This window comes from Neofelis nebulosa, chromosome 7, assembly GCF_028018385.1.
Source record: "Neofelis nebulosa isolate mNeoNeb1 chromosome 7, mNeoNeb1.pri, whole genome shotgun sequence".
Taxonomy (NCBI): Eukaryota; Metazoa; Chordata; class Mammalia; order Carnivora; family Felidae; genus Neofelis; species Neofelis nebulosa.
Window position 1 is genome coordinate 21,880,134 of NC_080788.1, and position 27,477 is coordinate 21,907,610.

Here is a 27,477-nt window from a genome sequence, read left to right on the forward strand (position 1 = left end):
TGCATACCCCAGAAGCTCCCAGGGTATGTTGCCAGGTGGGAATGGCTGGGGCCGGGGCTCTGTGCTCAGTTGTGTTGGGGGGCTGACTGCTCTTGCTGCAAATGGAGTTTAGATTGACCCCAAATGTGCCTCTCAGGCCTCAGGCACTCAGAGATGAGAAGACAAAGTTCTCTTCCCTCAAGTCTTCACAGAACAGGGATGCAGACAGAAAGGACAGCAAAGCTCTATGGCAATAGAGGTCAGAATAAGGACTACCCTTTGTGGAGGGTACAGGAAAGGGGACACCAGGAATACTGGCAGGTCTGGGTAAGGTCCCGTTTCTTCATCTAGGTGCTGGTCATCCTGGTGTGTTCTGTTTGTGAACGGTCATCAAGCCATACATTTGTACGTGTGCCTTTCCCTGCCTGTGTGCAATACTTCAATAACACAATGGTCACAAGAAAATTCAACGTTCCTAGGGCTATGATAGAGACAAGTTCTAGTTATCATGGGGGCCTAGAGCAGTGAGGGCCTAGTGGTTGGAGGTGGAGGAGGGGGAAGTAATGGGAGCCAAGTTGGGGGAGAGGAGGAGAGGATGGCAAGTTGAATTATAAACATAAACTTTATTCCATTTTCTACATGGCCCTCATTCAAACATTCAATGACTGTTGTAAACATTCCCTGTACCTTCAACATTTTTCATGGAATGTGGTTAAGATGAAGTCCCAGAGTGATCGCCCCTCTCTGTTTTTGTTTCTTTATTTTCTGTAAGATTTTATTCCAGTTATGAGCTGAGGGATGTAGATAGGAGGAATTCTGTGTGGAGGAATGGCCTTGTCTGTTCCCTGAAGAGGAATGCTCTCTGGCCTTAGGTCCCACAGGCTGTGAGGTGACACATTACCATGACAATCCTCCAAGAAGCAGAGGGATGGTATTTACCAACCCACTGAGATGGGAACGTCTCCCATTTTTTAGATAGGCTTGAATTCCCAATGTTTAGAAGTCAACTAGTGACTTTAGAAATCATTGAGTCCAAAATAAAAGCAGTGTGCTTCAGAAAACAAAGATGCCGGATGTTGCAGAGTTGCTTGGTTACGCCCCAAGCTCATGAGTCTATAAAGTTGTGCTGGGACTTCTGGTTTTTAGTTCTGCATGGTAGGGGCTTGGAAGTCACCATTCTGTGCTAACATGAAGCACAAAGTTAGACAAACCGAAAATCAACAACTCTTCTAAATTCATCAGAGAAGTGAGGTCACAGGGCAAACTGCTGCTCCCATAACTGTAGAGATAGACCAGCAGATATAGAGACTCATGACATACCAGAGCAGAAACCTCTGGAACCAGAGCTGGGGCAGGAAAACTCAAACTGTAACTGATAAATTGTTGGAGGCTCTGTGAGGACAAGTCTGAGACTTAATAACTCCAGGGGAGGGGCCCAGTCTTAGGGAAGTATGCTCACGTTTTTGTGAGTTTTACCTCCAAGAGCTCCACCAAGTTCTCACAGAGATGAGAGGGAAATCCCCTCATGCTGCCAGCACAGGGAGGGGAAAAGGAACCATTCTGAAATATGTTGGCGTACTCTGGTCTCCTTAACTAGGCCTGCCTGAAGGAGAAACAAGTTAGCCAGAGCCTACCCTATTGGGGTATTATTAGAGCCTAATGGCCTGTGGGAAGGGAGATGCCCACCTGCAGGCCCCTCAGGCTGTCCTGTCCCATCTAAGTTGGAGAAAAACTGAGAAGCACTTGGAAAGTATAAATAAAAAAACAAAACAGTGACAGTCTAGAAATACCACAGAGAGAAGAAAAAATATGAAATGATAGACAAAATGATTTATGAACAAGCTTTAAGGATAATTGTACTTGGGGTGCCTGGGTGGCTCGGTTGGTTAAGCGTCTGACGTCAGCTCAGGTCATGGGTTTGAGCCCCTTGTCAGGCTCTGGCTGGCAGCTCAGAGCCTGGAGACTGCTTCGGATTCTGTGTCTCTCCCTCTCTTTGTCCCTCCCCCCACTTGTGCTCTATCTCTCTCTCTCAAAAATAAACATTAAAAAAAAATGAAAAAAAAAAAGATAATTGTACCCGAGTGAAAAATACATTTGCCAACCCTCCCCCAAAGGGACAAGTACTCAGGACAATAGTTTTTCCTGGTTCTTAAATTCCCTTGAGACACTAACTTTGAATTGTTGTCCAAATCCTGGGAGATGTCATCTACCAGCTCGCTCTCAGAGGACTCGTGGGCCATGGACTTGTAGAGTTTACAGGCCACCAGGGCCTTGGCCATGCTCTCCTCGCCTCGCTGCCAGAGGAAGACCGCCATTTTCTGGCGTTTCATCAGCACGGCCCACACCATCAGCTCGTGGAAGGGGTACTGGAACCGACTCACAGCAGGGTCATCCACATCAATGTCGATCTCTTCCTCCTTCTTCTTCTTTTTCTTTTTCTTCCCTTTGGTTGGAGGCTCATCATCCTGAGGGGAGACAAGCACATTTTTCCTGGTTCTGCCTTAAGTGTGCAACAATGGATTTCAAGATTACTGGAGAAAGGAAAACCCCTTTGTCTGTGGTAATAAAGAGATTTCATAAGTACATTTGTGGTTCTCACTCAGTATATTAATTCTTCTGAAAAGATGTGCAGTGGTGCCAGGGTGGCTTAGTTGGTTAAACATCTGACTCTTGATTTCAGTTCAGGTCATGATCTCACAGTTCATGGGTTCGAGGCCCACATCAGGCTCTGTGCTGACAACAAGGAGCCTGCTTGGGATTCTCTCTCTCTCTCTCTGCCCCTCCCTAGATCTCTCTCTCTTAAAATAAATAAATAAACATTAAAAATTTTTTTAAACGAAAATTAATTAAATTAAAAATTAAAATTAAATTACCTAATTGCCAAGTTTGATCTGACAGCTAAATGTTAAGAACTGTTTCCACTTGATCTTAGCCAAAAGGCCGAGAAGCAATGAGAACTGTTTCCAATAAACTGAGAATACACGTTTATTTCAGCACTCATAGATCATTAACAAAACCCCACCAGACATTATTCCCCAATTCCTTTGAGATTTTCTTTCTTTTTTTTTTTTTTCCTTTGAGATTTTCTATTTCAATAGATTTCAGGTATCAGAAATCATGTAGTCTACATATCAAGGAATAAAACTAGAAATAAACAACAGTAGGATAACAACAACAAAGACTGCATCTGTAAAAATTTAAATATACTTATGGATTTTAAATGCTGTTGGATTAAAGAGGAAATTATAAATGATTAGAAATAAATGGTAATCAAGTTTCTATTTACTCAAACCTTGAGATACCATGCAAACAATGTGCAGAGAAAAATTTATACCTTTCATGCATTTTTTAGAATAAAGGGAAGATTGAAAATGAGTGAACTTCACTTTCAAATGGAGTTAATAGAACAAAACAGTACTCTATAGAAAGTATATGGAAGGAATGAATAAAAATGAAGCAGATATTAATAAGAACAAAAGCAGAAAAAAGAAAGTTGCTTGATAAAGCAAAAATTCAAATATGTAGGTCAGTTTGGTTAAGAAAAAAAGAAAGAAGATATAAATTTAAAAAAAATCAGGGGTTCCTGTGTGGCTTAGACGGTTAGGCATCCGACTTCAGCTTAGGTCATGATCTCACTGCATGTGAGTTCAAGCCCCATGTTGGGCTCTGTACTGACAGCTAGGAGCCTGGAGCCTGTTTCAGATTCTGTCTCCATTTCTCTGCCCCATCCGTGCTCACACTCTGTCTATCTCTCTCTCAAATATAAATAATAAAACACAAAGTTTTTTTAAAAATAAAAAATAATTAAAAAATTAAAAAAATAAAAATGCTATTATACTGTTTTCCTTCTTTGACTTCTTGATGTGACGTAATATACTAAAAAATTCACTAACATTAAATTATACTTGCATTCTTAGAAGATTTTAATGACTTGTTTAGAATTTTTTAAATATGCCACTGAATTTCTTGAGCTATTATTTATGATTGTGTGGGGCTCTTTTGTTTCTTTACTCTGTTTCCTTTTGAAATTATGGTTTTGATAACTCTATAAAATGAATTAAGTAGTTTTTAACCTTTTTTTGGGGAATGTCTATTATCCTATTTTATGATTTGACTACACCATCTAAATAAATGTTGGTGTGTAGGGTGGTGGATTGATCCATTGAAAAAAAAAAACCTCAATTTTATTTTAAACAAATGCAACACAAAGAAGCCTACATATATTTGAGAAAGATATAAAATCAATGAAAACAAATCTTACTTACTTCCATTCCTAGAAGTTTAAGAGCTTTAGGCTGCATAATAGAAGAGGAAAATTTAATCAGATAACTAATATTAGTAGCAGTAACGTTAGTAGTACGTTAGCAGTGTGGTTAGAAGGGGACATAATCCTAGGTTAAAAAGTACTTTGTATCATTATCAATTAAGAATAATACTCAAGGAAAAGAAACCCTTTAGTATGGAAACTGCTTCTGACAGCCAAAGTCAGTTAACGAGAAAGATGTGCAGACAATACATGGCCTGTATTCCAGGTAGAACCATAGAATTTCACTAATAGAAATGCAGACATAGAGCTTAAAAGCTCTACATGGGGGGCGGCAGGGCGAGGCGAGAGGAGGGCTTCATGGAAGATCTAACATTTGAGTTGGGCTTGTGAATGTGTGGAATTTTGATTAGAGGAAAGACATGGCCAGTACAGTAGTACAATTTGATTTTGGTGGAGGTTTGTGGTCCCCCTGCCAACCCCATGACAGCGTGGGACAGCTCTCAGACGGTCAGAGAGCCTTGGATGCTATGATAATGAGCTTGGTGGTGATTTCTCAGGTGGTGGGGAACACTGGAAATATTTGAGCAGGGAGTGCACGGTCACGCCCCTTGCTTTGGAAGATGAAGGTTGCTATAAGGGTAGGATGGATTGGAGAGGGCAGAGACAAGGGGTCCCGGGAAGAAGGCTATTGTAGATAAAGGACAGAGGGCAGACGTAATTGATGGGCCGAGGGCCTGCCTTGCTAAGGGGGTAAAGGCTCCAGGTGAAACTGGGGCATCTCTAGGGACTGTGCATACACACACCTGAATTGCTAAAGGAAGAGGGGCAGGTGTGCTTGGGGATGAGGTAATGAACTTGGCTTTGAACAGGCTGTTCTATTGCAAAGGACAGCAAGGGACCACATGTGACTCTAGGAACCACAGAACACCACACGTTCACTTAGTTCTACCCTCTTAGGTCCAAATAAGTTGTTGTAAAGGGTCCGAAAGCTCTTCCGAGTGTAGTTGCAGCGGTAAGCCCCACCCATGAGGTACTCCAGCACAAGACCTATGTCAATGAGGCTGATGTGGTAATCTGGTGGCAGGTTGCCCTGGAAGAAAAGAAACTGTGTGTCAGGCCCTGCAAGGATGCACTCCATGTGTGGTCTGCATCACACACCCCTGGTTTAAGTGGCCTTCTCTGGCCCAAACTTGGGTGTTGATGTGAGGAATGGGGCATTAAACAATATTCAGTCTATTACCATATGACTGAGGGAGAAAAAGGATAAAGCTTTCCCAGTGAGAAGAATTAGAAAGCCACGAGGCTGCAGGGTAGAGCCCTAGGCTTGTCCATGGGCTGGTTCAAAATGGCCTGCAGTGTGCACGTGCAGACGTAGGGGAGATACGGTGCAGCTAGTGTGGGACCTCCTTTGTGAGAGCAGATGAGCTGTGTTGAGAGGGAGCTTTGATAGCTGCTTGCAGGGGAGCAGCTGGCTTCAGGGGCCTGGAATCCAGATTTCATGGTGAAGGAGGAAGTGGCCCACGTGACCCGAAGGAGGCCTCGTGGGGAGGCAGCAGAAAGACAGAGTATCCCTGGGGCTGGAAATTTCTTGGAGAAAGCTCCACACAGTGCCTTGTGACTTTCTGGGGGACTCCTCACATTTCGGTAAGAACACATGCCCCATCGGTGCTTGGATGGCTCTCTTAGTTAAATGTCCAACTCTTGATTTTGGCTCAGGTCATGATCTCACAGTTCTGGGACTTCAAGCCCCACTTGGGGCTCTGTGCTGACAGTGAAGAGCCTGTTTGGGATACTCTTTCTCCTTCTCTTTCTGCCCCTCTTCTGCTCACTCCCTTTCTCTCTCAAAATAAATAAATAAACTTAAAAAAAAAAAAGAACATAAGCACTACAAAAGCATCTGGTGTGTGTGGGAGTCGGTGAAGGGGCAGACTGTTGCAACAAAATACAACGGGGTGTGTTGAGACCAGCTTGGCCAGTCATTCATATCCTTGGACAGCTGACTCATCTAGGAGGCAGAGATGACCAGTCAGTTATAAGGACTTTTTTTTTTTTTTTTTTTTGCTATGCACCATATGCTGCTTGTTTAATTTCACATGACTGAAGTGATGGTGGGAACCTGGGTTCATTGCATGGAAATTACACATCCCAAATGTCCTCCCTTTATTTATTTAAAAAAAAATATTTATTTATTTATTTACTTATTTGGAGACAGAGAGTGAGTGGAGGAGGGGCAGAAAGAGAGGGAGAGAGAGAATCCCAAGCAGTCTCCATGTCCAGTGAGGAGACTGATGTGGGGCTCAATCACATGAACTGTGAGATCCTGACCTGAGCCGAAATCAAGAGTTGGATGCTTAACCGACTGAGCCACCCAAGTGCCCCCCAAATGTCCTCCCTTTACATTAGAACTAGCCACACTTACCAGATACTTCACTCGGGCATTAATGAGTTTGTTCAGCCCCTATCCTGATCCTTCACCTCATTCAGGACTCCATATGCAGAGATAAAGAGATATAGCCCTGCCCTCAGGGAGCTCAATGTTTTGGAGGAGGTGGCAAAGGTACAGACAGTGAGTTTGGCCCTGAACTCTTGAACTCTGCCTGGATGGGAGGATGGGAGGGTAAGCAATGTCTTCCTGCAGAAGGCACACCCCAGGTAGCTAGGAGCAGGTGGAGAAGAAACTGTGGGGGACAAGAGGAAGGGCACAACAGACATGAGCAAGAGAGCCTGGCATGTGTACCCTGTGGTGGGGATGTGAGGGGAGAGAGTAGGGGATGTTGATGGAACTAGGCCCAGTGGAGTATAAGTTTCTTAGAAGGACCTTAAACTTCATGAGACTTTGGAGGATTTTAAGTCGGGGAGTCCTGTGACTGGGATGATCAGGGGGCGTGGGGCTAGAGGTGGGAAGATGACTGTTGAAGCCATTTAGGTGAGAAATGTTTGGGTCTGAACTTGGGTAGCTGTGGCTTTTGAATGTTTATATCTTAATCTAAGAATTCCAGGAAATCGGATTCCTTATGGGCGAAGTAAGGGCGCTGGTCCGTCTTGGTTCCTGGATACATTGATCCTGTGCTGATCCAATGAGTGTCTATAGAAGCTGAATTACTATATTATTAGGAGACATTTGTGCAAAGGATGGCCAGACTATCTGGGACTCTGACTGAAAACTCTATTTCTCTCATTTGAGTTATTTTTTCTTGCTCAGAGTATGAATACATGTTCCACACTTGGCAAGCCAGGGACTGCATCCTAGCAAAATGAATCACTCGCACATTAACCCAATCTAATCCTCTAGCCTGTGGCGACGTGACACAACAATGAACGAACGAGCTCCTACAAGAACACAGACTGTAAGTAGTCAGCAGCAGTGGAAAGGGGTGAAAACATCTATCACTCACTAATGAGGGAATAGTCCACGGAACGCATACAATGACATGAGGCACGTTCCTTCTGGAGACTGGCTCAGTGAAGGGAGTGAACCCCAGATCTTAAAAGTAGATACAGAACATGGGGTTCCACTGGAAGATGGAGGCTCAGGCCAGTGGTAAGATGGCACCTCCCTGGCTGTTGCCCAGGGCCTTGGTAATGGTGCCAAGGTGCCATAATCAGTCATTCAACATAAGCCTGGCATGTGTAGGGATGAACGTGAAAATGATAATTTTTTTTTTAATTTTAACTCTTTTTTAAAAATTTTATTTATTTAAATTCAAGTTAGTTGGCATACAGTGTAGTATTTGTTTCAGGAGCAGAGCCCAGTTATTCATCACTTCCATACAACACCTGGTGCTCTTCCCAACAAGTACCCTCCTTAATGCCCATCCCCCCACCTCCCCTGCAGCGGCCCTCAGTTTGTTCTCTGTATTTAAGAGTCTCTCATGGTTTGCCTCCCCTCTCAGTTTTTATATTATTTTTCCTTCCCTTCCCCTGTGTTCATCTGTTGTATTTCTTAAATTCCACATATGCATGAAATCATATGATATTTGTCTTTCTCTGATTTATTTCGCTTAGCATAATACACTCTAGTAAACTCTTTTATGGAGAAAGGAATTCATTCTTTCTTATGCCTCTAATAATATGACAACACACTTTAGAAATTTAAAAAATTCCTTTATAAAATGTCTTATTGAAAGATGCCAATAGGTAAGAATTATAAAATGGCAGACTGACCTTTTTTACATCCCTCACCAGCAAATGAAGCGTGTTTGGTGGACCCAGCCTCTGAAAAGAGAAGCATTCAGTCATATTAAGTATGTTTTTCTCTTGAACTCTCAGAGCTAAATCCTACCCTACTCCATAGAATTAATGTCCCAGCTGAAACCAGTGTTCCAGTGATCTCGTGTTCATCTAAGAGCATTTATGCAAAATATGCACCGGTAATAAACATATTCAAACAGCTAGCTCCCCTCTGCCCTCCCCCCTTCTAGAACACTTACTGTGTTGTAAAGCTCTTCCAGCCTCGGAATGGTGAGAAAGTGCTGCATGTTCACTCCATTTTCAATCAAGAGCTTCACGAAGTCAACCCGATCTAAGACTAAAGCATCCAGCATGGCTTGCTCCAGAGCATTCACCTGTGCAAACCAACACCAGGGACCCTGTGAGTGGCCTCTCAGAGGGGTGCCAGGCGAGAGGCAGATGGGAAGCATCTGGGAAAGTGCATTCTGACCCCCCCAGACCCTCGAGCAAGTTGAAGCTGGTTCTCTTTGCTCTTTGTCTTGAGTAAACACGCCCCACCTCCCATCGTTTTTCTCAATTTGGCCCCTACCTGTCCTGTCAAAGTATCAAAGCTTGATAAAAGGAGAAAAGTAGATGCTTCTCTCCTTTAAAAAAAATTTTTTTTTAATTTATTCTTGAGACAGAGAGACAGAGACAGAGACAGAGTGCAAGTGGGGAAGAGGCAGAGAGAGGGAGACACAGAATCTGAAGCAGGCACCAGGCTCTGAGCTGTCAGCACAGAGCCTGACATGGGGCTTGAACCCATGAACTGTGAGATCATGACCTGAGCTGAAGTCCGCCACTTAAATCACTGAGCCACCTAGGTGCCCCTATTCTCTTTTCTTTTAATATAAAGATGGGAAAGAAACACCACATAAGCTGTAGCATTCTTTCTTATAAGTACTATAATCAGTACTTGAATCTCCAAGCTCCGGACTTGGTAAACAATGTTTTGAGGCGGTCGGTTGTAATATTTTATATGCTATTATCTATCGTTTGTGCCTCTGTCCTTCAGCACTCAGTATAATGTGAAGACTTCTGGAAACAGCAGTGGGGGAGAGTTTGTGTTCTTGACTGAGGATAACCATGTGGTAGCTGGATGGAACTTGTGGACTCACAGCATGCCACCAGGGTCAGTGGCTGTGATAATGCCAGTCACATGTCGCCGCAGAAGCTCAGCACCCTCCTTACCTGTGTCCTCAGAGCAGCAAGGCCAGGAATACTGTGCGGCGTGTGGCTCAGACTCCCAGCCCAGACAAGTGCTGTTACCTGCACATCTCAACCACAGGCTCCTTCTTCTGTTCCCTGAACTGTGTTTATTTCATGATAATTGGTTTGTTTCCCATATTTTCAGGCATGAAGCATCTATGTGTGCATCAGGCAGAAAGAGCCACTGGTGGGCAACCTCTCTGAGTAGCTTCATTCTCCCACAAAGCCGGAATGTCTGGTGTTTGTGAAGCCTGCTGTTGCCTTTTGAAATATTGGCACTATCCTGTGGATGCTCTGCCACTGCCTCCCGGGACTCAGGGCCCAGGTGGGGCTGAAGCAAAGACAACTGCCCCTTCCCCTGGAGAAAGAGGGTGACCGACTTGTGATCTTGGGAAAGAGGGGTGAAGACATACCCAGTTCAGCAGCTCGATCTTCCGGGGGTCAGTTTCTTCCTCCACCTCCTCTTTCACTTTCCCCTTCTTCTTGCCTTTTCCTTTCCCTCTTCCCCCCTTGGTGGTTGCTGTAGGTGGCTTCTTTTCCTTCTCCGTCACTTTGTTATCGGTGGGGGGCGCCAGGCTTCCCAGGGGCTGCAGTCCACAGCAAACAGAGTTGGGGAACAGTGTTAAAGCTGTCCCTTGTCCCAAGACAGGTGCACGGATCCCCCTCACCTCTGCGTGCACACGTGTGTGTACATGCACATGTAAGCACACCCACGCACAAACATGCACACACATACACACACATGCACACACAATCATTGCAGGCCTACTGCCTATTGGAGGAAGCCCTGATACTACGAACCACTGCTACTTGTGTGCTTAAAGTGGCTGATATTTTGATTGATGTGTTTTTGCCCAAAGGAAGGGATGCTTAGAGGCACCAAAGGGGAGGTGCTGATAGTTGCTAATGCAACTAAGGAGAAAGGAGAAAATGATCGTGAAGGGGTCAGAGACAAAGTACACCCTGTAAACCTGAGGATGCCTGTTGGATAGAATCATGACTGAGCTTATTGGTGGCTTGAGAAGGCCTGCTGGGTGTTACTGAGATGCACCCATGTGGCGACAGACTGAATGCATTGAGGGAAGAATGTGTTCCACTCAGAGAACAGGAGGCAGTGCAGAAGTGGGACCTGGCTACTGGGCCTGTCTTCCAGTCACATGGAGAGCCTGGGGGTATATGGCCCTGGTGCAGACACAGTGATACCAACGTTGAGACAAAGTTGACCCCTCCAGTTACTATCTTGCCAAGTCCTATCTTGCCGGACTTGCCCTGTCCTCTGGCCAAACTCTTCTGGTGAACTGTCTGCATGCACAGTGTCCATCCCTCCCTTCCCGCACCCTGCTCCATGTATTCCATGCTGCTTCTTCCCATCTGTCCATGGTTCTGGCTGTGGCAGGGGCTGAGTGTTTTGGTACCACCTCATGGGCATTTCCCAGTCCGTCTCATGCTGGGCTCTTAACGCATCTGACTCTGCTGCCTGCTTCCCCCTCAAGCCTCTTCCTGCTTCTCTGGTAATGCATGCTCTGGTTTTCCTATCTGGCCACTGCTTCTCAGCACTGGCTGTAAATGTTGAGGCTCCTTGGGGCTCTATCCACAGCCCCTTCCTTCCTTCTTTACTCTCCTTCAGCAACTGTATTGAGGCCCATACTGCTAGTCCCCATGTGTTTGCAATTGACTTGTCGTTTCTAGGTTCGGTCCATGTCTCTCCCTAGAGTTCCTATTCCCAACTTGGCACCTCCATTTGGATATCTCAAAGGCTTTTACAGCTCATGATGTCCAAAACCACACTCAAAACCACTCCCTCCAACCTTTCCTCTTCCAGTGTCCCTGAACTCAGTAGCAAGCCAGAGAACAGGGGGAGATTGCTGACATCTCGCTGCCTGCACTGCCCTCTTCCACGATTAATCTGTCTTGAGGCACATCATGTTTAATGCTAAATATTGCTTTACTATGTCCAATTCTTATTTCTCCTCTGCCTCTGCTCTAGCCCCAGGTGATGTTTCTCCCCTGAATTACTTCAATAACCTTTTAACAGGATTCCTCCTACCTGCCATTGCACCCACCCAACACATTTTCTATGTTAAATCCAGAATGATCCTAAATATGTAAATAAAACCATGTAACTCTCCTGCTTAAAACACTTAAGTGGGACGGGGTAGAGATTTCATTGAGGGCACCATGAGAGTTTGTGTGGTCCCTGGTCAACGCAGAGATATGGATGAAAGAGTGTCCTGGCCGACTCCTCATGTAGACAAGACAATTATAATCCTCATGAAAACTTGACACAGCATTCAACAACTGGTGCTGGGAAAACTGGATATTCACCTGAAAAAGAAGGAAGTTGGACCTTCATCTAACATCATGTACAAAATTTAACCCAAAATGGATCAAAAACCTAAATGTAAAAGCTAAAACAATAAAACTTGTGGAAGAAAACCTAGGTCAAAGATTCATGACATTGGATTTGGCAATGACTTCTTGAACATGTCACCAAAAATCATAAGCAACAAAGGAAAAAATAGGCAATTGGGACTTCATCAAAGATTAAAAACTTGTGCATCAAAAGAGTATCAACAGATTCAAGGCATGACATTGGATTTGGCAATGACTTCTTGGATATGTCACCAAAGCACAGGCAACAAAAGAAAAAATAGGCAAATGGGACTTCATCAAAAATTAAAAACTTGTGCATCAAAAGACAGTATCAACAGAGTAAAGGCAACACACTTAATGAAGAAAATATTTGCAAATCACATATCTGATGAGATTAATATCCAGAATTTATCGAGTATTCCTAAAGCTCAAGCTCAACAACAACAAAAACCAAACTGATTCAAAAACAAGCAAAGAACTTGAATAAGCATTTCTCAAAATAAGATCTGCAAATGTCCAAGTACATGCAAAGATGCTCAACATCATTAATAATTAAAGAAATGCAAATCAAAACCACAATGAGGTGACCCATATCAAAAACAAGTGTTGGCAGGAATGTGGAGAAATTGGAACCCTCATGCACTGTTGGAGGAAATGTAAAATGGTGTGGCTGCCGTGGAAATGTTTGGCAGCCCCTCAAAAAATTAAAAATAGAATTACCTTATGATCCAGCAATTCTATTTTGGGGTATATATCCCAAAGAATTGAAAACATGGTCTCAAGTAGGTATTTGTATACCCTTATTCATAGCAGCATTACTCAAAATAGCCAAAAGGTGGAAGCAACCCAAGTGTCCATTGATGGATGAACGGATAAGAAAATGTGGTCTATGCATACAACAGAATATGATTAAGCCTTAAAAAGGAAGGAAATTCTAATATATGCCACACAGAAATGAACCTTGAGTACATTATGCTAAGTGAAATAAGCCAATCAAAGGATAAATACTGTATGGTTTCACTTGTATGACGTATTTAAGTGGTCAAATTCATAGTGACAGAAAGTAACATGGGAGTGCCAGGGGCTGGGGGAAGTAGGAAATGGGGAGTTATTGTTTCACAGATATGGAATTTTAGTTTTATAAGATGAAGAGTCTTATGGATGGATGATGGTGATGGTTGCACTACAATGTGAATGTACTTAGATCAATTGAACTATACTCTTAAAAATGTTTAAGATGGTAAATTTATTTATTTATATTTTTAAAGTTTATTTATTTTGAGAGAGAGAGGCAGAGAGAGAAGGAGAGAGAGAATCCCAAGGAGGTTCTGCACTGTCAGCTCGGAGCCAGCTGTGGGGCTCTAATTCACGAAATCATGACCTGGGCCAAAATCAAGAGTCAATTGCTTAACCGACTGACCCACCCAGGCATCCTGGTAAATTTTACTTAAATGACTTTTACCACAACAACAACAAAATTGGGGGTGGGGCATCTGGGTGGTTCAGTTGGTTAAGTGTCCAACTCGTGGTTGTGACTTAGGTCATGATTTCATGGTTTCGTGAGTTCAGTCCCCATGTTGGGCTCCATCCTGCTTGGGATTCTCTGTGTCCCTTTCTCTCTGCCCTTCTCCCACTCATGCTCTGTCTCTCTCAAAATAAATAAATAAAACTTTTAAAAAATTTGGGGGAAAAAAGCAAAAACAAGATGATACAGCAGTTGAGGAAACAAAAGGGGAAAGACCTGATGGAAGAGCAAAAATTGCCAGCCATCTTATCATGAAGAGCTTCAAGCAGCCCTATGGAGCATTCATGTGGGGAGAAACTGAGGCCAACAACCAACTTGCCAACTATTTAGTGAGCCAACCTGAAGTGGATCATCCGGCCCCAGTCAAGCCTTCAAATGACTGCAGCCCAAGCATATGGCTTAAGGATAATCTCATGGGAGTGCCTGAGCCTGAACTGCCCAGCTGAACCACACCCAAATTCCTGACCCACAGACACCGTGTGAGATAATATTTATTGTTGCTCAGGAAAAGAAAAGTCCTTAAGTGGTTCCCCAAGCTCTCAGACCCAGCCTTCTGTCCTATACCAGGTCTGCAATGCTCATAATGCACAGCTCCTGGTTGGCTTGCAACCTCCTCCTGAGTCACTCCCTTGTCAGCATTCTGGCCACACTGGCCTTTTTTTCTTCTTCAGTAAGTTATTTGAAAATGTCCAGTTCTTTCTTACTTCAGGCTCCTTACATGCTCTTCTCTCTTGATGGAAGGTGCTTTCCCTTCAGTCTTCACCAGCCAGCATCTATTCACCTATTTGGTCTTAGCATTAATTCCACTTTTTCAGCAAGGTCTTCCCTGGTGTCTCAATAAAAAGTAGCCCTCCCATTCCCCACATTCTGTCTCATGGAAATGTGCATTTTTCCTTCTTAACAATTATTACAATTTACAATTCAATATTTATTCATCTGATTATCTGTTTCTTGTCTGCCTCATTTTCCCTGCTCACCCTGTCACACCATGTCCACACCAACACTACACAGAGAGTTCTAGAAGGGCTGTGAAAGGTCTGTTTTATTCACCCCTCTGTCCTTAGAACCTATCATAGGAAGTGGTTGACCAACATTTGTTAAGTGAATGAATGAGTAAAAATAGGGATTTTTTAAAAAAATGGTTTGGTTCAAGAAAGCCAAAGAAGAGATTATTTCCACCATTTGCTGCTGCTGAGTGAATGAGAAGGAGTAGAATCCCTCCTCTTCTTTTTTAACATCCATCTTTGTCATTGAAGAGAATTAAAGATGGAGTAGATATGGTCAGGCATCATAAGAATATTCCTAGATGCTCAAACGACTCACCCATTCTTCCTTCAAGGATCACACTTTAGGATTCTAAGAGGGTGGTTGGTAATGTTACAGTGGTAGCTTTTAGCCAGGGCCACTAGAGCCCTTTACTCTGAAGAGGGGCTTCAGGGGCTGCCTGGGGAAAGGTGGCCAATGGGGTGGGCTCAGCTCTTATTTGCTTTATATGTTGCTGCTCTACTCAAGATGCCATGTGTAGAAAGGGCTCTTTCGATTAAAATACCTTGGAGACAACTATTCTGGAGGAATCACAAATAATAAGAGAGGTGTGACAGGCTGGAGAGAGGGTTGGTACTTTAGCATTTGAGTTGGCTGAAAGGAAAATGAGATGGTAAGTATATTGGGTGACATAATTGAAATTTAAAAATTTTGATAAGCTGACATAATGGACTGAATCTAGCAAGGTGATGTGTAACAAGGAAGATGTCTTCCACCTGGGTCCATCTGGGCCCCAGAACAGCTAACCTCAGAACAGAAAGATGTGGTTTATCAGGTGTAAGCATGACAAAACCCTTGGGAATTGCTGCAGATGAAAACTTAATATGAGTGAAAGATTATATTTGTTGTAGTGCTAGATGTGTAGATCCAGCTTAGGGCAGATGACAGTCCCGTTTGGGGCTGCACAAGATGTTAACTTGTGGGCACTGCTCTTTTAGAAGGATAAGGGATGGCATGGACCACATCTGGAGAGAGGAAATTCCTATTTGCAACCTCAAATATGGATTAAACAATCACTTGCTGGGATAATGTTCATAATACTCCTTTATTATCCTTATAATGTCCATGGAGTCTGTAGTGATGTTTTCTCTTTCGTTCCTGATATTAGTATTCTTAGCCTAGTTAGAGGCTTATTAATTTCATTGATCTTTCCAAAGATTTAGATTTTGGTTTCTGTTGATTTTCTCCATTGATTTCCTGTTTTCAATATTATTTTTTTTAAATTTTTAAAAAATGTTTATTTTTGAGAGAGAGAGACAGAGTGTGAACAAAGAAGGGGCAGAAAAAGAGAGGGAGACACAGAATCTGAAGCAGGCTCCAGGCTCTGAGCTGTCAGCACAGAGCCCGACACGGGGCTCAAACCCACGAACCATGAGGTCATGACCTGAGCCAAAGTCTGGCGCTTAACTGACTGAGCCACCCAGGCACCCCTGTTTTCAATGTTATTGATCTGTGCTTTAATTTTTATTCTAATATATGCATTCAATGCTAGAAATTTCCCTCTAAGCACTGCTTTTGCTGTATCCCACAAATTTTAAGTTGTATTTTCGTTTTCATTTTGTTGAAAATATTTTAAAATTTCTCTTGAGATTTCTTTGATCTACATGCTGTTTAGAAGTGTCATGAGTAAACTTGGGAAAAATTGTTTAACCTCTTGGGATATCAATTTATTTTTCCAAACTATAAAATGAGGGCAATCAGATCTATTTCAGAGTTGTGAAGGCTGGTCCAGTAATGCTCATGTATGTAAACACATGGGGTAAAACACAGTGTGTGACCGAAATATCAGGCATTGTTACCAATTTCTTTGAATTTAAGGTTCTAGTTCATGGTTTTGCCAAAGGATAAGCCCTTGTCCACAGATGGAAGCCAAATAAATGGTTCTCATCATAAAAAATATGCAGATATTTCTTTCTGTTTCAGAAATCTCAGTGAAACTGGCCAAGGTTTATAGATTTTGGTCTTTAAAATGGGCAGTGGTCTAGATGTCCCCAAACCTTGCTCTTACATGCTCAGGTGGAGTTTAGCCTATTCCCTTAAAAAATTGTTAGTCCAAGTTTTTATGACTCAATTTAAATAAATTACTTTGTTATATGTATATATCAAACACTACTACCTCTCTCTGTGTTGTTATTGTTGGTTTAAAGTTTATTTATTTTGAGAGAGAGAGAGAGAGAGCTAGGAAAGGCAGGAGAGAGAGAGAGAATCCCAAGAAGGCTCCACACTGTCAGCTCAGACACCTACGTGGGGCTCGAACACCTACGTGGGGCTCATGACCTGAGCCAAAACCAAGAGTCAGACACTTAACCAACTGAGCCACCCAGGTGCCTCAGTTTTTGTTATGTTTTTAACAAAACCCTTTAACAAAGAGTTTTTTGGGGACAGTTTTTATTTTTGTACTTAATAAAAAAAATAGAAGAATATTGACTAATAAAATATAACCAATCAGACCTAGGATTGATTTATTGTGTAGTAATTATCAAATACTCCTTACCACAAGTTCTCTATTATGTCAAGAATTCTAGAAAGACTATAGATTCACAGCACATAGTTAATCATGTGCTTCAACCATTAAAGGAAACTTTTGGAGACCATATACTGCATTATGGTGAGACTGAGAAGGATTTTAGTTCCAGGTTGCAGTCTTGATCACATGTCTCCTGCTTGCCCTTCCTCCTCATGGAAATGATAACAGAAGACTATGATAAAGAAAAATCTATTTCAAGGAGAAGAGGCAGACAAGAGCTATTAACAAATTTGTGGAAATACTTAACGGGTAGTTAAAACCATGAAGGAGTAAACCAGGAGTAATGTGAAGGTAGCAGAAGTAGGACCAGATTTTCAGAGAATGAGAGCTAATGATTGGTAGAAAGCATGGTGATCAGTGGAAGGACTGTCTACAGGACAGGAGGCCATTCATCCCCCATCCCCTCTTGTGTGCCCTGCCAACACCCCCTTGGGCAGGTGCAGAGTAACTGCATTCCCGGGCTTCACCCGCAGGCAGAAACCGGAAGAATGGTCGCTAAATCATTGGAAGGACCTGTATAGAGAGGTCCAGAGCCTCACTAGTCTGTTCCAATCTGCACATGGCAAAGTAGAGCTGTTTAATGGCAAAGTAAGCTTCCTATGATTAATTGGTCCCATCCCTCATTTGGAAATGGGGATGGACAAGCCAGGATCTGCAACAGAAAAAGACAAAGTGGACAAATGGGAGCAGCTGACCAGGGAGAAAAATAGAGATAATTTAGGGAACAGAAGAGGACTTTAAAACATCCAATTTGTATCCTCAGGTATGGCATTCATGAGATGAAAACAGCCTGGCGTGAAAATGGAACCATCAGGAAATAAAGCCTAGAGGTGATTACCACACATGTTCATTCTGCACACACACACACCTACCACTCACACACATAGCTGTATCACACCCACAAACATCCTGTCACACATTAATCATTATTATACACACACAGATACCACAGATATATACCACACACACACTAAACCATACACAGGCATCACACACCACACCACACACATAACACACACCACACACATGCTACACACAGACACATACATACCACACCCCCAAAGACCCCCCCACCCTAAAATCCTCTAGGCCTCCAGGGTACCATGGAACATAATTTAAAAAGACGATGCTCTCAATGCAACTGTTGTATTTAATTTTAATGGGCTATTTTCTTTCTTCTTTTTCTTTAATAGGGTAAACCCCACTTCACCAGCAAAGATAAAATATTTAGTGGTTATTTCTTTAAGAGTACTGTTTTGAATCTATAATTAGTACTAGTGGCTCTTCTTTCTGGTTCTTGGAAGTTAAATAGCAACATTTAATGACCCTAATGCATTTAACGTTGGATCATCAGAAACCCCAGATAATTTCTTGAGATCTGTGTAATGAGGGAGAACATACTAATATATCATCTATACAAGGTCATGCTAGTATGAGATGAAAAACACTTAGTTTCACCGGCCAGTGGGGCCCAAAGACAAAGATCTGGCTTCGTGCTATGTCGACGCGGTTCCAAGCCAGTGCCAAGCTCAGCTGGTCCGGGGCTGATGCATTTGTCCCTGGAAAGGCAAGAAACAAGGCTTTTCTCACTCCATGCCTGGATTGCCCCAGTTAGGCAGGTGCTGGGAGGTGAGCACGGGCTTCCCTGGGCTGGCTCACGCCAGCCTGGAACTAAGCACTCCTGCCTTTTCTCTTGTCCCTGAGTGACTACTCAGGCCCCAAAGCTAAGAACTCCATATTCTCAAAGAGCTGCCTGGGAGGAGGTTGGAGGCCACCTCTTTCCATGTCTGCTTGGCTTGGTGTCCCTGAAGGGACAGAGGAGGAACCTGGTGATTCCAGGACCCTCATCTGCAGGAGGGCAGAAGCCCTGGGACTGCCTTAACATCAGCCCTTTCAGGCCAAAGGTGGGCACAGGCCAAGAGCACCAGCCCCCAGCCGTGGGGAGACCAGCACAGCACTCCCAGGCACCTGGTCCGATGGTGACACTCTCCTCTCTCATCCCTGCCCTCTCATTGTCCTAGAGTAGCCAAGAGGCAGAGAAGAAATGTGTGTCCTAGAGTGACCTGTGAGTGGCCAGGTCATAGCCTATCATTAGGAGCAGGATGGGGAAATTGAACAAATCATTGCAGTGATGGCAAATGAAAAACCACCCATGTTCCCCCTCTATGAGGAAACCCTTAATGAACTAGTTATGAATAGAAACTGGTCTGACTTCCGCCCACATGGTCCATTGGCACCCGCAGAAAATACCCCTTCCCAAGACACCCATCGTGAGCTTTGTTGTTCTGCCATGGCTTCACAGTGAGATAACTCCAGGCAGCCTGGCTGGCTCTGGATTCGATCACCAGTAGACATTGTTCCTGGCAGGAGAAGAGGGAGTGTGGTTTCTTGGCCATGAGCAAAGCCCTGGCCTAGGCCAGCACTGAGAGGCCAGGAGTCACTGTTTCCTGAGAGCTCACCTTTCAACAAGGCCGTTAAAATTGCCATCTCGATGTCTTGCTGACCCTCAGAACCCATTCTAAACACGGTGACCTGAAAACAAGTTAATCATGAAAAGACCAGGTAAAGCAAAGTTGAAACTAAAAGGGAGAATTGGATTTTTTTTTTTAAAGGACCATAGAGACTGACATGCGATTCAATGATTCTGGAAGTGGAATGATTTTAAGCCAGGTGTCTTTCATTTCCACAAGTGATAACTTTGATTTTCCTGACTCTGAGTCTTTGCCTGGATACCTATTTTATTATTTACCCAATCTACTCCACTACTCTCAAGAGGAAAGAGCCCATTCAGTATCTACATACTCCAATATCTAAATTGCTACCAAGTTGACAAAATAATTTCTACTCAGAAAACTGCTACAGTTGTAGGAAATTTGTAGATTTAGAATTAAAAAAAATTTTTTTAAAACATTTATTCATTTTTGAGAGACAGAGCATGAGTGGGGGAGGGGCAGAGAGGGAGAGGGAGACACAGAATCTGAAGCAGGCTCCAGGCTCTGAGCTGTCAGCACAGAGCCTGATGCAGGGCTTGAACCTATGAACCATGAGACCATGACCTCAGCTGAAGTTGGATGCTCAACCAACTGAGCCAACCAGGCATCCCTCTAGATTTAAAATTTTGAAGGGGCTACCTTATGTGTGTCTTCCTTACAAGCATAATTAGGGAGGCAAGGAGTGGGAAATAATTACTGTATTTGGAGAGTGAAGTGATAGAATTTCGTAAGTGCACCTAAAAGGGTGTGTCTGTCGCTCCTCATGGCTTTACGTATGATTAATATCATAAACCTCAGAACTGGTGCAACGTAGCATGGTGTCACCTAACATGTGCTAAGCTCTGAAAGCACTTTGGTCCCTTCCCTGTGCATGCTTAGTCTGTTTCTATCACGTGGGCATAACAGCCAATTTGGTAGGGATTTGTAAACTGCCCCTTGGAAAAGTCTGAAACTAAAATATGAACAAGTCCATCATGCACATATGGGCAGAATTAGAAAGGAAACATAATTCTCTCTGTGGAGCTGGTTTGGAAATAAACTCAAGACACTTACGAGTTCTTTCTTTTTCATGCACTCCATTATAATTGCAAACAGCTGATGAGATTGTGTCTTGTTGTAATTAAATGTTTTCTGAATGGTAACTAGAAGCTGATCCTTGAGGGATTCATTTATTATCCTGTTCAAAGGAAATGCAAAAGAGAAGGAAACAATATGAGTTAAATCTGTACATGAATAAATCAGACAACTCTATGTCCGTCTGGTGTCTTTGATTTGAAACTTTACCATTGGAGGGTATCCCAGGCTAGGAGACAAAAAAGGGACCACAGTCAAAAACTGCATTCACACGTGTCCTAAATTCCAGGCTGGTTGAAAACCTTATAAGGGAAAATGAAGTTGGAAGAGAGCATATTCCCCCAGAGAAAGAATTCTGTAAGAAACATCATGCTCTTGACAGCTCCCTCACATGCTGACCTCAGAAAATGGGAGAGATCTAGTAAATCTTCATTATTTAGCATTTTTGGAATGGCTAAATGTATCACTTAGGGTTTTCTTTTGGCCTAACAAGAAGGCAGTTAAAAACCCACCCTTTGTAACATGTCAGAAATCCTACCCTCCTTCTTCACAGTACTTGTGTGCAAAAGACAGAATGTCCGAGGCTCGCCCACTGCCATCACAAATCACCACGGGGACTGGAGGGTCTTCTCGGAGATATTCCAAGACAATGGAAACCACATTAGGGCCTCCTTCCACCACCAGGCCCACGACAGGCACACCCTGTCCCAGCCCTGCAACGTAAAACACATTTATCATACACACCAACGACATGGCACAAATTACCTGAGAGGGCAACTTGGACCACCATTATTAACCCATCAGTTAGTAACTTATTCCCTGAGTCCTCCCTCTGTCTCCATCAGATAGTAGGAATCTTTGGGAATGTGGTAGGGACAGGCTAACTTCTGGAGGCAGAACAAGCAGGGTGAACTCTGAGAAGCAGGAGGAAGCAGGAGGAGTCCAAGAATCTGAGATTCTGGAGAGGGAGGACAGTGGGAGTGGAAGAGCCACAGAGACAAACTTGTCTACTTGACAATTTTACCCCAGATTAGCCAGGACAAATTATATTCTAAGCGTGTTTCCCAGGCGTCCATTAGTTGTGATGGGAGTTACTTGATCAACATTAACAAATGGCAAGTAGGAGAAATGTCCTTGGTCTCATAGTTCTGAAGGCCTTCAGATAAAATCTGCTAGCATACATTAGGAGGAAATCTAAACATTTCAAGTGGCCGAATTCAGAGTTTCTGGTTTGCTTCCATGATGCATTTCTATAGTCAGGAACTCTAAAAAATTTTGAACAACTTTCTCTTCTCCTACCAAGATAATCTCAGTGAAGTTCATTTCAGCAAATATGCACGGAGGGTCTGCTTTGTGCCAGGTCCTGGCCAACAGATACCGGAAAAACAGGTAAAGATGAGGCGGACCCTGCCTTTGAGATTTCCAAGCCAAGCAAGGCTTGACATTCTAAGTCTTCAGGAATCTGGTGGCCAAATCACTTCATTTTCTAGAAACAGGGCAAAATTGGTTCTTCTTGGTATAGGCTGGATTCCCCGAAGCTCCAAGCTGTGAGAGGTGACGACTGAGCACCCCTTTGCTGTCCCTGCCTCACTCAGAGCCCTAGGCAAAGGATGACAAAGGGAAGCCCACAAGTCACATGGCCAGATGAAGTTGGGCAGTGTGAAAAGTTATGAGTCCAAGACAATTAAAAATGTGAGAACAAAAAAATCAGTCACCAAGTAGTTTATCCACTCCCCTTTGCAGGCAACCATTCTAACCACTTGCACTCACAGGTCCTTAATTGGGCTTGACAATGACCATTTCCAGGCCTTAGACTGGCTTTCACAAAAACCTTATCAGGGATGGTGAAAACAAAATAGTCTTTAAAATATTTTAATGATATTTTGGCAATAAGTATTGCCAGAGTGGGAGCACATTTCAAGAGATAACAACAGTTATTTTCATCCTAACCAGTCATTATTATTTCATCTGGTTGTGGTTTGTTCCTTTCTCTTGAGCTTGACCTCACCACCCACCCCCTGGAGGCAGCCCTGCTGTAGGGCTGTGCCACCTGGACCAGCACAGGTGGGGCCATGGGGAGCAGATGTTTCCTGTGGCTGTCTCCACATGTCTCCCCATCCAGCCCACCTTAGTCTAGGTGAGAGACCCAGAGCTACAGAGATATTTACTTTAATGATCAACTAACACTTAGTTGACAGGAGAAATCCTACTATGTCTTTGAGTGAGGAACTTTCTTCGTGTTCAAACATTACAAAAATAACTACAGTAATTACACTGGGCAACATGATGGGCAATGCTGTCACCATGACAACTGCTATAGGGCTGTTTCTCACATGGCCCCTCCCTGTAAACCTGGGGCAGAGTATCACCACACAGCTCAGCAAGTGTGATTTGGTACCTGGCCAGACTAAGGGCTCTAGACAAGTCTGTTGATCTGTTGTTCTGTGGATCTGATGAGAATCAAAGTGGAAACTCTAAACACACTTGGGAAGTTTCCATTTAAGCCTGGGTTTCATGGCAGGGGTGGCAGCCCAGCACCCATGGGCTTTGCCAGAACTTACTTGTGTTAATTTTCTGCAGAGAGATGTGCTTCTCCAGCTGCCTCCGCAGCTTCACCTCGGCACCGTATTTGCCCAGGGTGCCATTGTCGGCCAGGATGAAGTGAGTGTGTGAGTTGTTGAGCAAAGAGAGCTTGCTTAGGGGGTTGGACATAGTCTGGTACACTCTCGTTACCTGGCAAAATGCACAACATAGATCAGCGCTGCAGAATGTAGACATTAAGACTACCAGGGGAAGCAGGCAGTATACATACGTATGTAGTGGCAACTTCATCTAACTGTGCACTTAAACCTACTCTTGTTTCCCTGTCCTCTCTCTGTTGAAAATTTCTGTTTGCAAATTTATATATTAAATTAGAAAAAACAAATAAATCATTTTAGATAATGACAACCCAGCAATCACACTTCTGGGCATTTACTGTAGAGAAATGAAAACTGACAGTAACACAAAATCCTGTACATGAACATTTATGGTTACTTCATTTGTGATAGCCAAACTGGAAACAACTCAGATGTGCTTCAACAGATACACAGGTAAACAAACTGTGGTATACACCCATACTGTGGAAAACCACTCAGAAATAAGAGGGAATGAACCATTGATACACACGACAACCTGGATGGATCTCTAGGAATGTGGAATAAAACAACAACAATAAAAAAAAAAATCACAAAACAGCAGTCTTCAAGGTTACATAGTGCATGGTCCCATTTATAGAACATTCTTGAAATAATAAAATTATAGAGATAAGGGGAAGATTAGTGGCTGCCAGAGGTTAAAGAGATGGTAGAGGTCAGAGAGAATTAGGCATGGATATTAAAGGACAACATGAGTGATGCTAATGGTGATGGAAATACTCTGTATCTTGACTGTATTGTTATGAATATCCTGGTTGTGATACTATACCACATTTGGCAACATGTTACCATTGGGAAAAGGAGGAAGGACATATGGGACCTCTCTTTATTATTCTTACAACTGCAAGGGAATCCACAGTTATCTCAATATAAAGACTTTGATTTGAAAAATTGCCAATATCTGGGGAGAAAACACTTACATCCTTTCCAACCAGGTCTTCCTTGTTTTCCACGATGCCCCACGGAGCAATTCCTATAGCACAAACCCGACCTCTGGATTTGGAGGAGTGGTCTTTTAAGGCATCCCCTACGTGGCTGATAACACCTACAAATAGCCATGGATCATATTTTTAGGCCCTTTCCTCCCATCATACCATTACTTATGAACTTTAGGGACCCCTTCTCTGAACCACTCCATTCCCTATGGAATAGGGTTGAAGCATAATGATCTTCATCATTAAAAGAAAGTACATTAGAAGTCTGAGCTCATGATAACTGGTCACCCTGCATTAGCTCCTAGAAAAGGGAAAACAAAAACCAAAAACCAAAGCAATGGTACAGGGATTTCCTTTACAAATTTCTAAGACCTAAAGATGGAAGTGAGTGGGGCTCCTTGGCTACATTCAGCCAAAGTCAAGAGTCAGACTGCTTGGCATGGCCCTAACCCTTCCCTTCCTCTGTTTCCTCTCCCATAGGATGGCAAAAAGGATTGTCAAGGGCCTCAGTGAGAACAAGGCTTGTACAGGACTCAGTTCGAGGAATGGCACATTGTGGGTGCTGGAAATGTTGACCATTGTCACTAAAATATAAAAATAAAAAAATAAGCTACTGGACAAAGATTTCACTTCTGTCATAAATATTGTCAGGTTGCAATATGTTTTGTTTTTTTGATCTTAATTATTCAACAACTCTTTGGGAACTATAATGAGTTCTGGGTTTGTATGTTTACAGGAAGGGGAGGGGCCTGCTCTTACCGGTACTGACGCCCCCAGTGAAAATCCAGGCCCCAGTGGTCATGGCGGCTTTGATCAGACCTTTTCCAAAGACCTGTTTCAGCTTGGGTTGCATCTCAAAGTTCTGGAGGCCTCCATGCACAGATATTAAGAGCTTGGGGAGTTCCAGCTGCCAGTCTTTAACCATGAGATGAAGCAGCGAATCTGGCTTGGTGTCATAGGATACACGGATATACTGCAAAAGAGTATGTGTTGCTTGTACCTGTTCTTGGTTTTCCTCTTGTATCACAAGGGAACAGGGTTACTGTTCGTGTCCAACCACTTTTGGTTTTGGCTTTCTGTCCTTCTGTGTGCGTCTGTGGCTAAGTGAGGGAAAGGAACTTTGGAAGAGTTGCCAGATTTAGCAAATAAAAATATAGGACACCCAGTTAAATTTGAATTTTATGTGAACATTGAAAAATGTTTTATCGTAAGTATGACCTATGCAATATTTGGCACATGTTTATACTAAAAAATTATCTGTTGTTTATCTGAAATCCAAATACAGCTGGGTGTCCTGTGTTTTACCTGGCAATCCTCAATCTTGAGAAAATCAATTCCAAAGGGGCCCGGCTAGAACTATGTCTCCAGAGGTTAGACAGGGCATTGTTGAGGGAGTTCTCACTGGCCACATTGTGTTGGTGCTGACAATGGGGATCCTGGGTTAATCTCTGGATTTGACCATTTCCCAAGGTGAAGAAGAAATGAATGGTCAGATGCCTTTGCCCCTATGAACAGCCTCTTTGTGTCCATGCCGATATGTAGGGTGCCATTCCAGAAGACTCTGTTGTGCTATTTGGAACGCAACTGAATTTTATTTGTACAATGACATTGGGCCAGTGGAATAAAATGAAATTGCAAAAACGATCTGACTGGACATGTGGGAGTATTATTCAGAATTAGCTGAAAGGGATCACAGTGCTAACGCCTCCCTTCTCTGGCAGGGCTCATCTGAAAGGCAGAGGGCACTCCCTGTTTACGTGAAAATGTGAAAGACCTTAGTCTTCTTGGGCCAGCTGAATGCAGGCCTAGGGAGGCTGTGGATGAACTTCAGAGGGAGATATTTCCAGACACTCCTAACCCATTCAAGGGGGAGTGGAAGGTTCACAGTTATAAAAAACAAAAGCAAACCCCAAACAACCTCAAAAAACAAATAGCGTAATTTCTCACTCATCACTCAGTGATGAGTATGGTTGCATGATTTGTAGATTCACAATTCTGGTATGAACTTAGTGACACTACGTGCTCTTTATAAGATTGCTCAGTTTCGAAATCTCATGGCTAAAAAGTTGAGTGTGCAGTTATATTTCTTCCCTTTACAATGAAATATCTAGGAAGACTGAGTCACACCCTGAAAGAAGATCCAGGTGTCTGCAGTCTGGGGAGCTGGGAGACTGGGCCTCTGATAGAGACTGTGAGCTTACACAGTGGCATCCCTTTTTTTTAAAGCCTGTCTTACCATGGCTTTATTGGAGTATCCACCACCCTGGAATTCAAGAGTTCCATAGGAATCTGTTGGATAGCTCTGGGTGTGTTTGCTGACAGACCATTTTTCGGGCTGAGTCTCCACCTGTTTATTTTCCTCTTCATTTTTGCTGGATGTTACACTTAGCAGAGGGGGGATATGCTGGTTGGTAAGCTGGCCACAACAACACCTGAAAACAAGGACAAAATAGTCTTTCCATAACATTTTCCTCCTTAAGAGGAGTTAAACTCAACAGGAGGGTAGCACCTGAACAGGGGCAGACTAACACTTTCCTTATATGGCTCTGTTAAGGATAGAAATGTCCCTTATGACGGCCTTTTCCAGATAATCAACTTATATCTATTTACATACCAGTCCATTTAAAGCACATTGGATAGTTGTCCTTCTGTACTGCATATATTTTAACTCTTTTTTGATGTCTTGAAAACATCAACGTGGGCATCAATTATCAAACATGCTGTGACAAAGTGTAATCATGTCCTCCTGATACAGACAGAATTGATCTTCCAGGAATTTTCAAATTGTTGAATTCTTCTGTTGCTTAATAAAACATTTCTCTACATTAGTAACCTTGAAAATATAGTCCTTTTTCTGCTTATACTTTTATTGTCAAATTTAACAATCTCTTGCTAAATCCAAAGTCATGAAGATTTGCTCCTATGTTTTTGTCTAAGAGTTTTATAGTTTAAACCCCTACATTTATGTTTTTGATAGTTTTTTTTTAACATTTTATTCATTTTTGAGAGACAGAGTGCTAGCAGGGGAGGAGCAGAGAGGGAGACACAGAATCCGAAGCAGGCTCCAGGCTCTGAGCTGTCAGCACAGGGCCCGATGTAGGGCTTGAACTCACTGACTGCGAGATCATGACCTGTGCTGAAGTCGAA

General features: G+C 43.1%; 1 protein-coding gene and 1 pseudogene across 15 annotated transcripts in view; both read right to left on the minus strand.

Annotated features, from left to right (window-relative positions):
* The window catches only part of TRPM1 (transient receptor potential cation channel subfamily M member 1), a 143,694-nt gene that overhangs the window by 38,797 nt on the left and 77,420 nt on the right, over window positions 1-27,477 (minus strand). For 11 of the 15 annotated variants that reach the window (XM_058736836.1, XM_058736835.1, XM_058736828.1 and 8 more), the window contains 14 exons: window positions 26,567-26,762; window positions 25,090-25,303; window positions 24,316-24,440; window positions 23,261-23,432; window positions 21,238-21,412; window positions 20,679-20,802; window positions 19,593-19,665; window positions 18,592-18,692; window positions 10,078-10,251; window positions 8,677-8,811; window positions 8,411-8,461; window positions 5,196-5,336; window positions 4,245-4,274; window positions 2,152-2,444 (listed from right to left, as the gene is read on the minus strand). In XM_058736836.1, the coding sequence (XP_058592819.1) occupies window positions 2,152-2,444; window positions 4,245-4,274; window positions 5,196-5,336; window positions 8,411-8,461; window positions 8,677-8,811; window positions 10,078-10,251; window positions 18,592-18,692; window positions 19,593-19,665; window positions 20,679-20,802; window positions 21,238-21,412; window positions 23,261-23,432; window positions 24,316-24,440; window positions 25,090-25,303; window positions 26,567-26,762 (2,004 nt within the window). Of the gene's footprint in view, window positions 1-2,151; window positions 2,445-4,244; window positions 4,275-5,195; window positions 5,337-8,410; window positions 8,462-8,676; window positions 8,812-10,077; window positions 10,252-18,591; window positions 18,693-19,592; window positions 19,666-20,678; window positions 20,803-21,211; window positions 21,413-23,260; window positions 23,433-24,315; window positions 24,441-25,089; window positions 25,304-26,566; window positions 26,763-27,477 lie in introns of those variants that run through there. The other 4 variants (XM_058736832.1, XM_058736830.1, XM_058736834.1 and 1 more) reach the window with 3 other exon arrangements.
* LOC131518560 (U2 spliceosomal RNA) lies at window positions 2,821-2,931 on the minus strand (annotated as a pseudogene).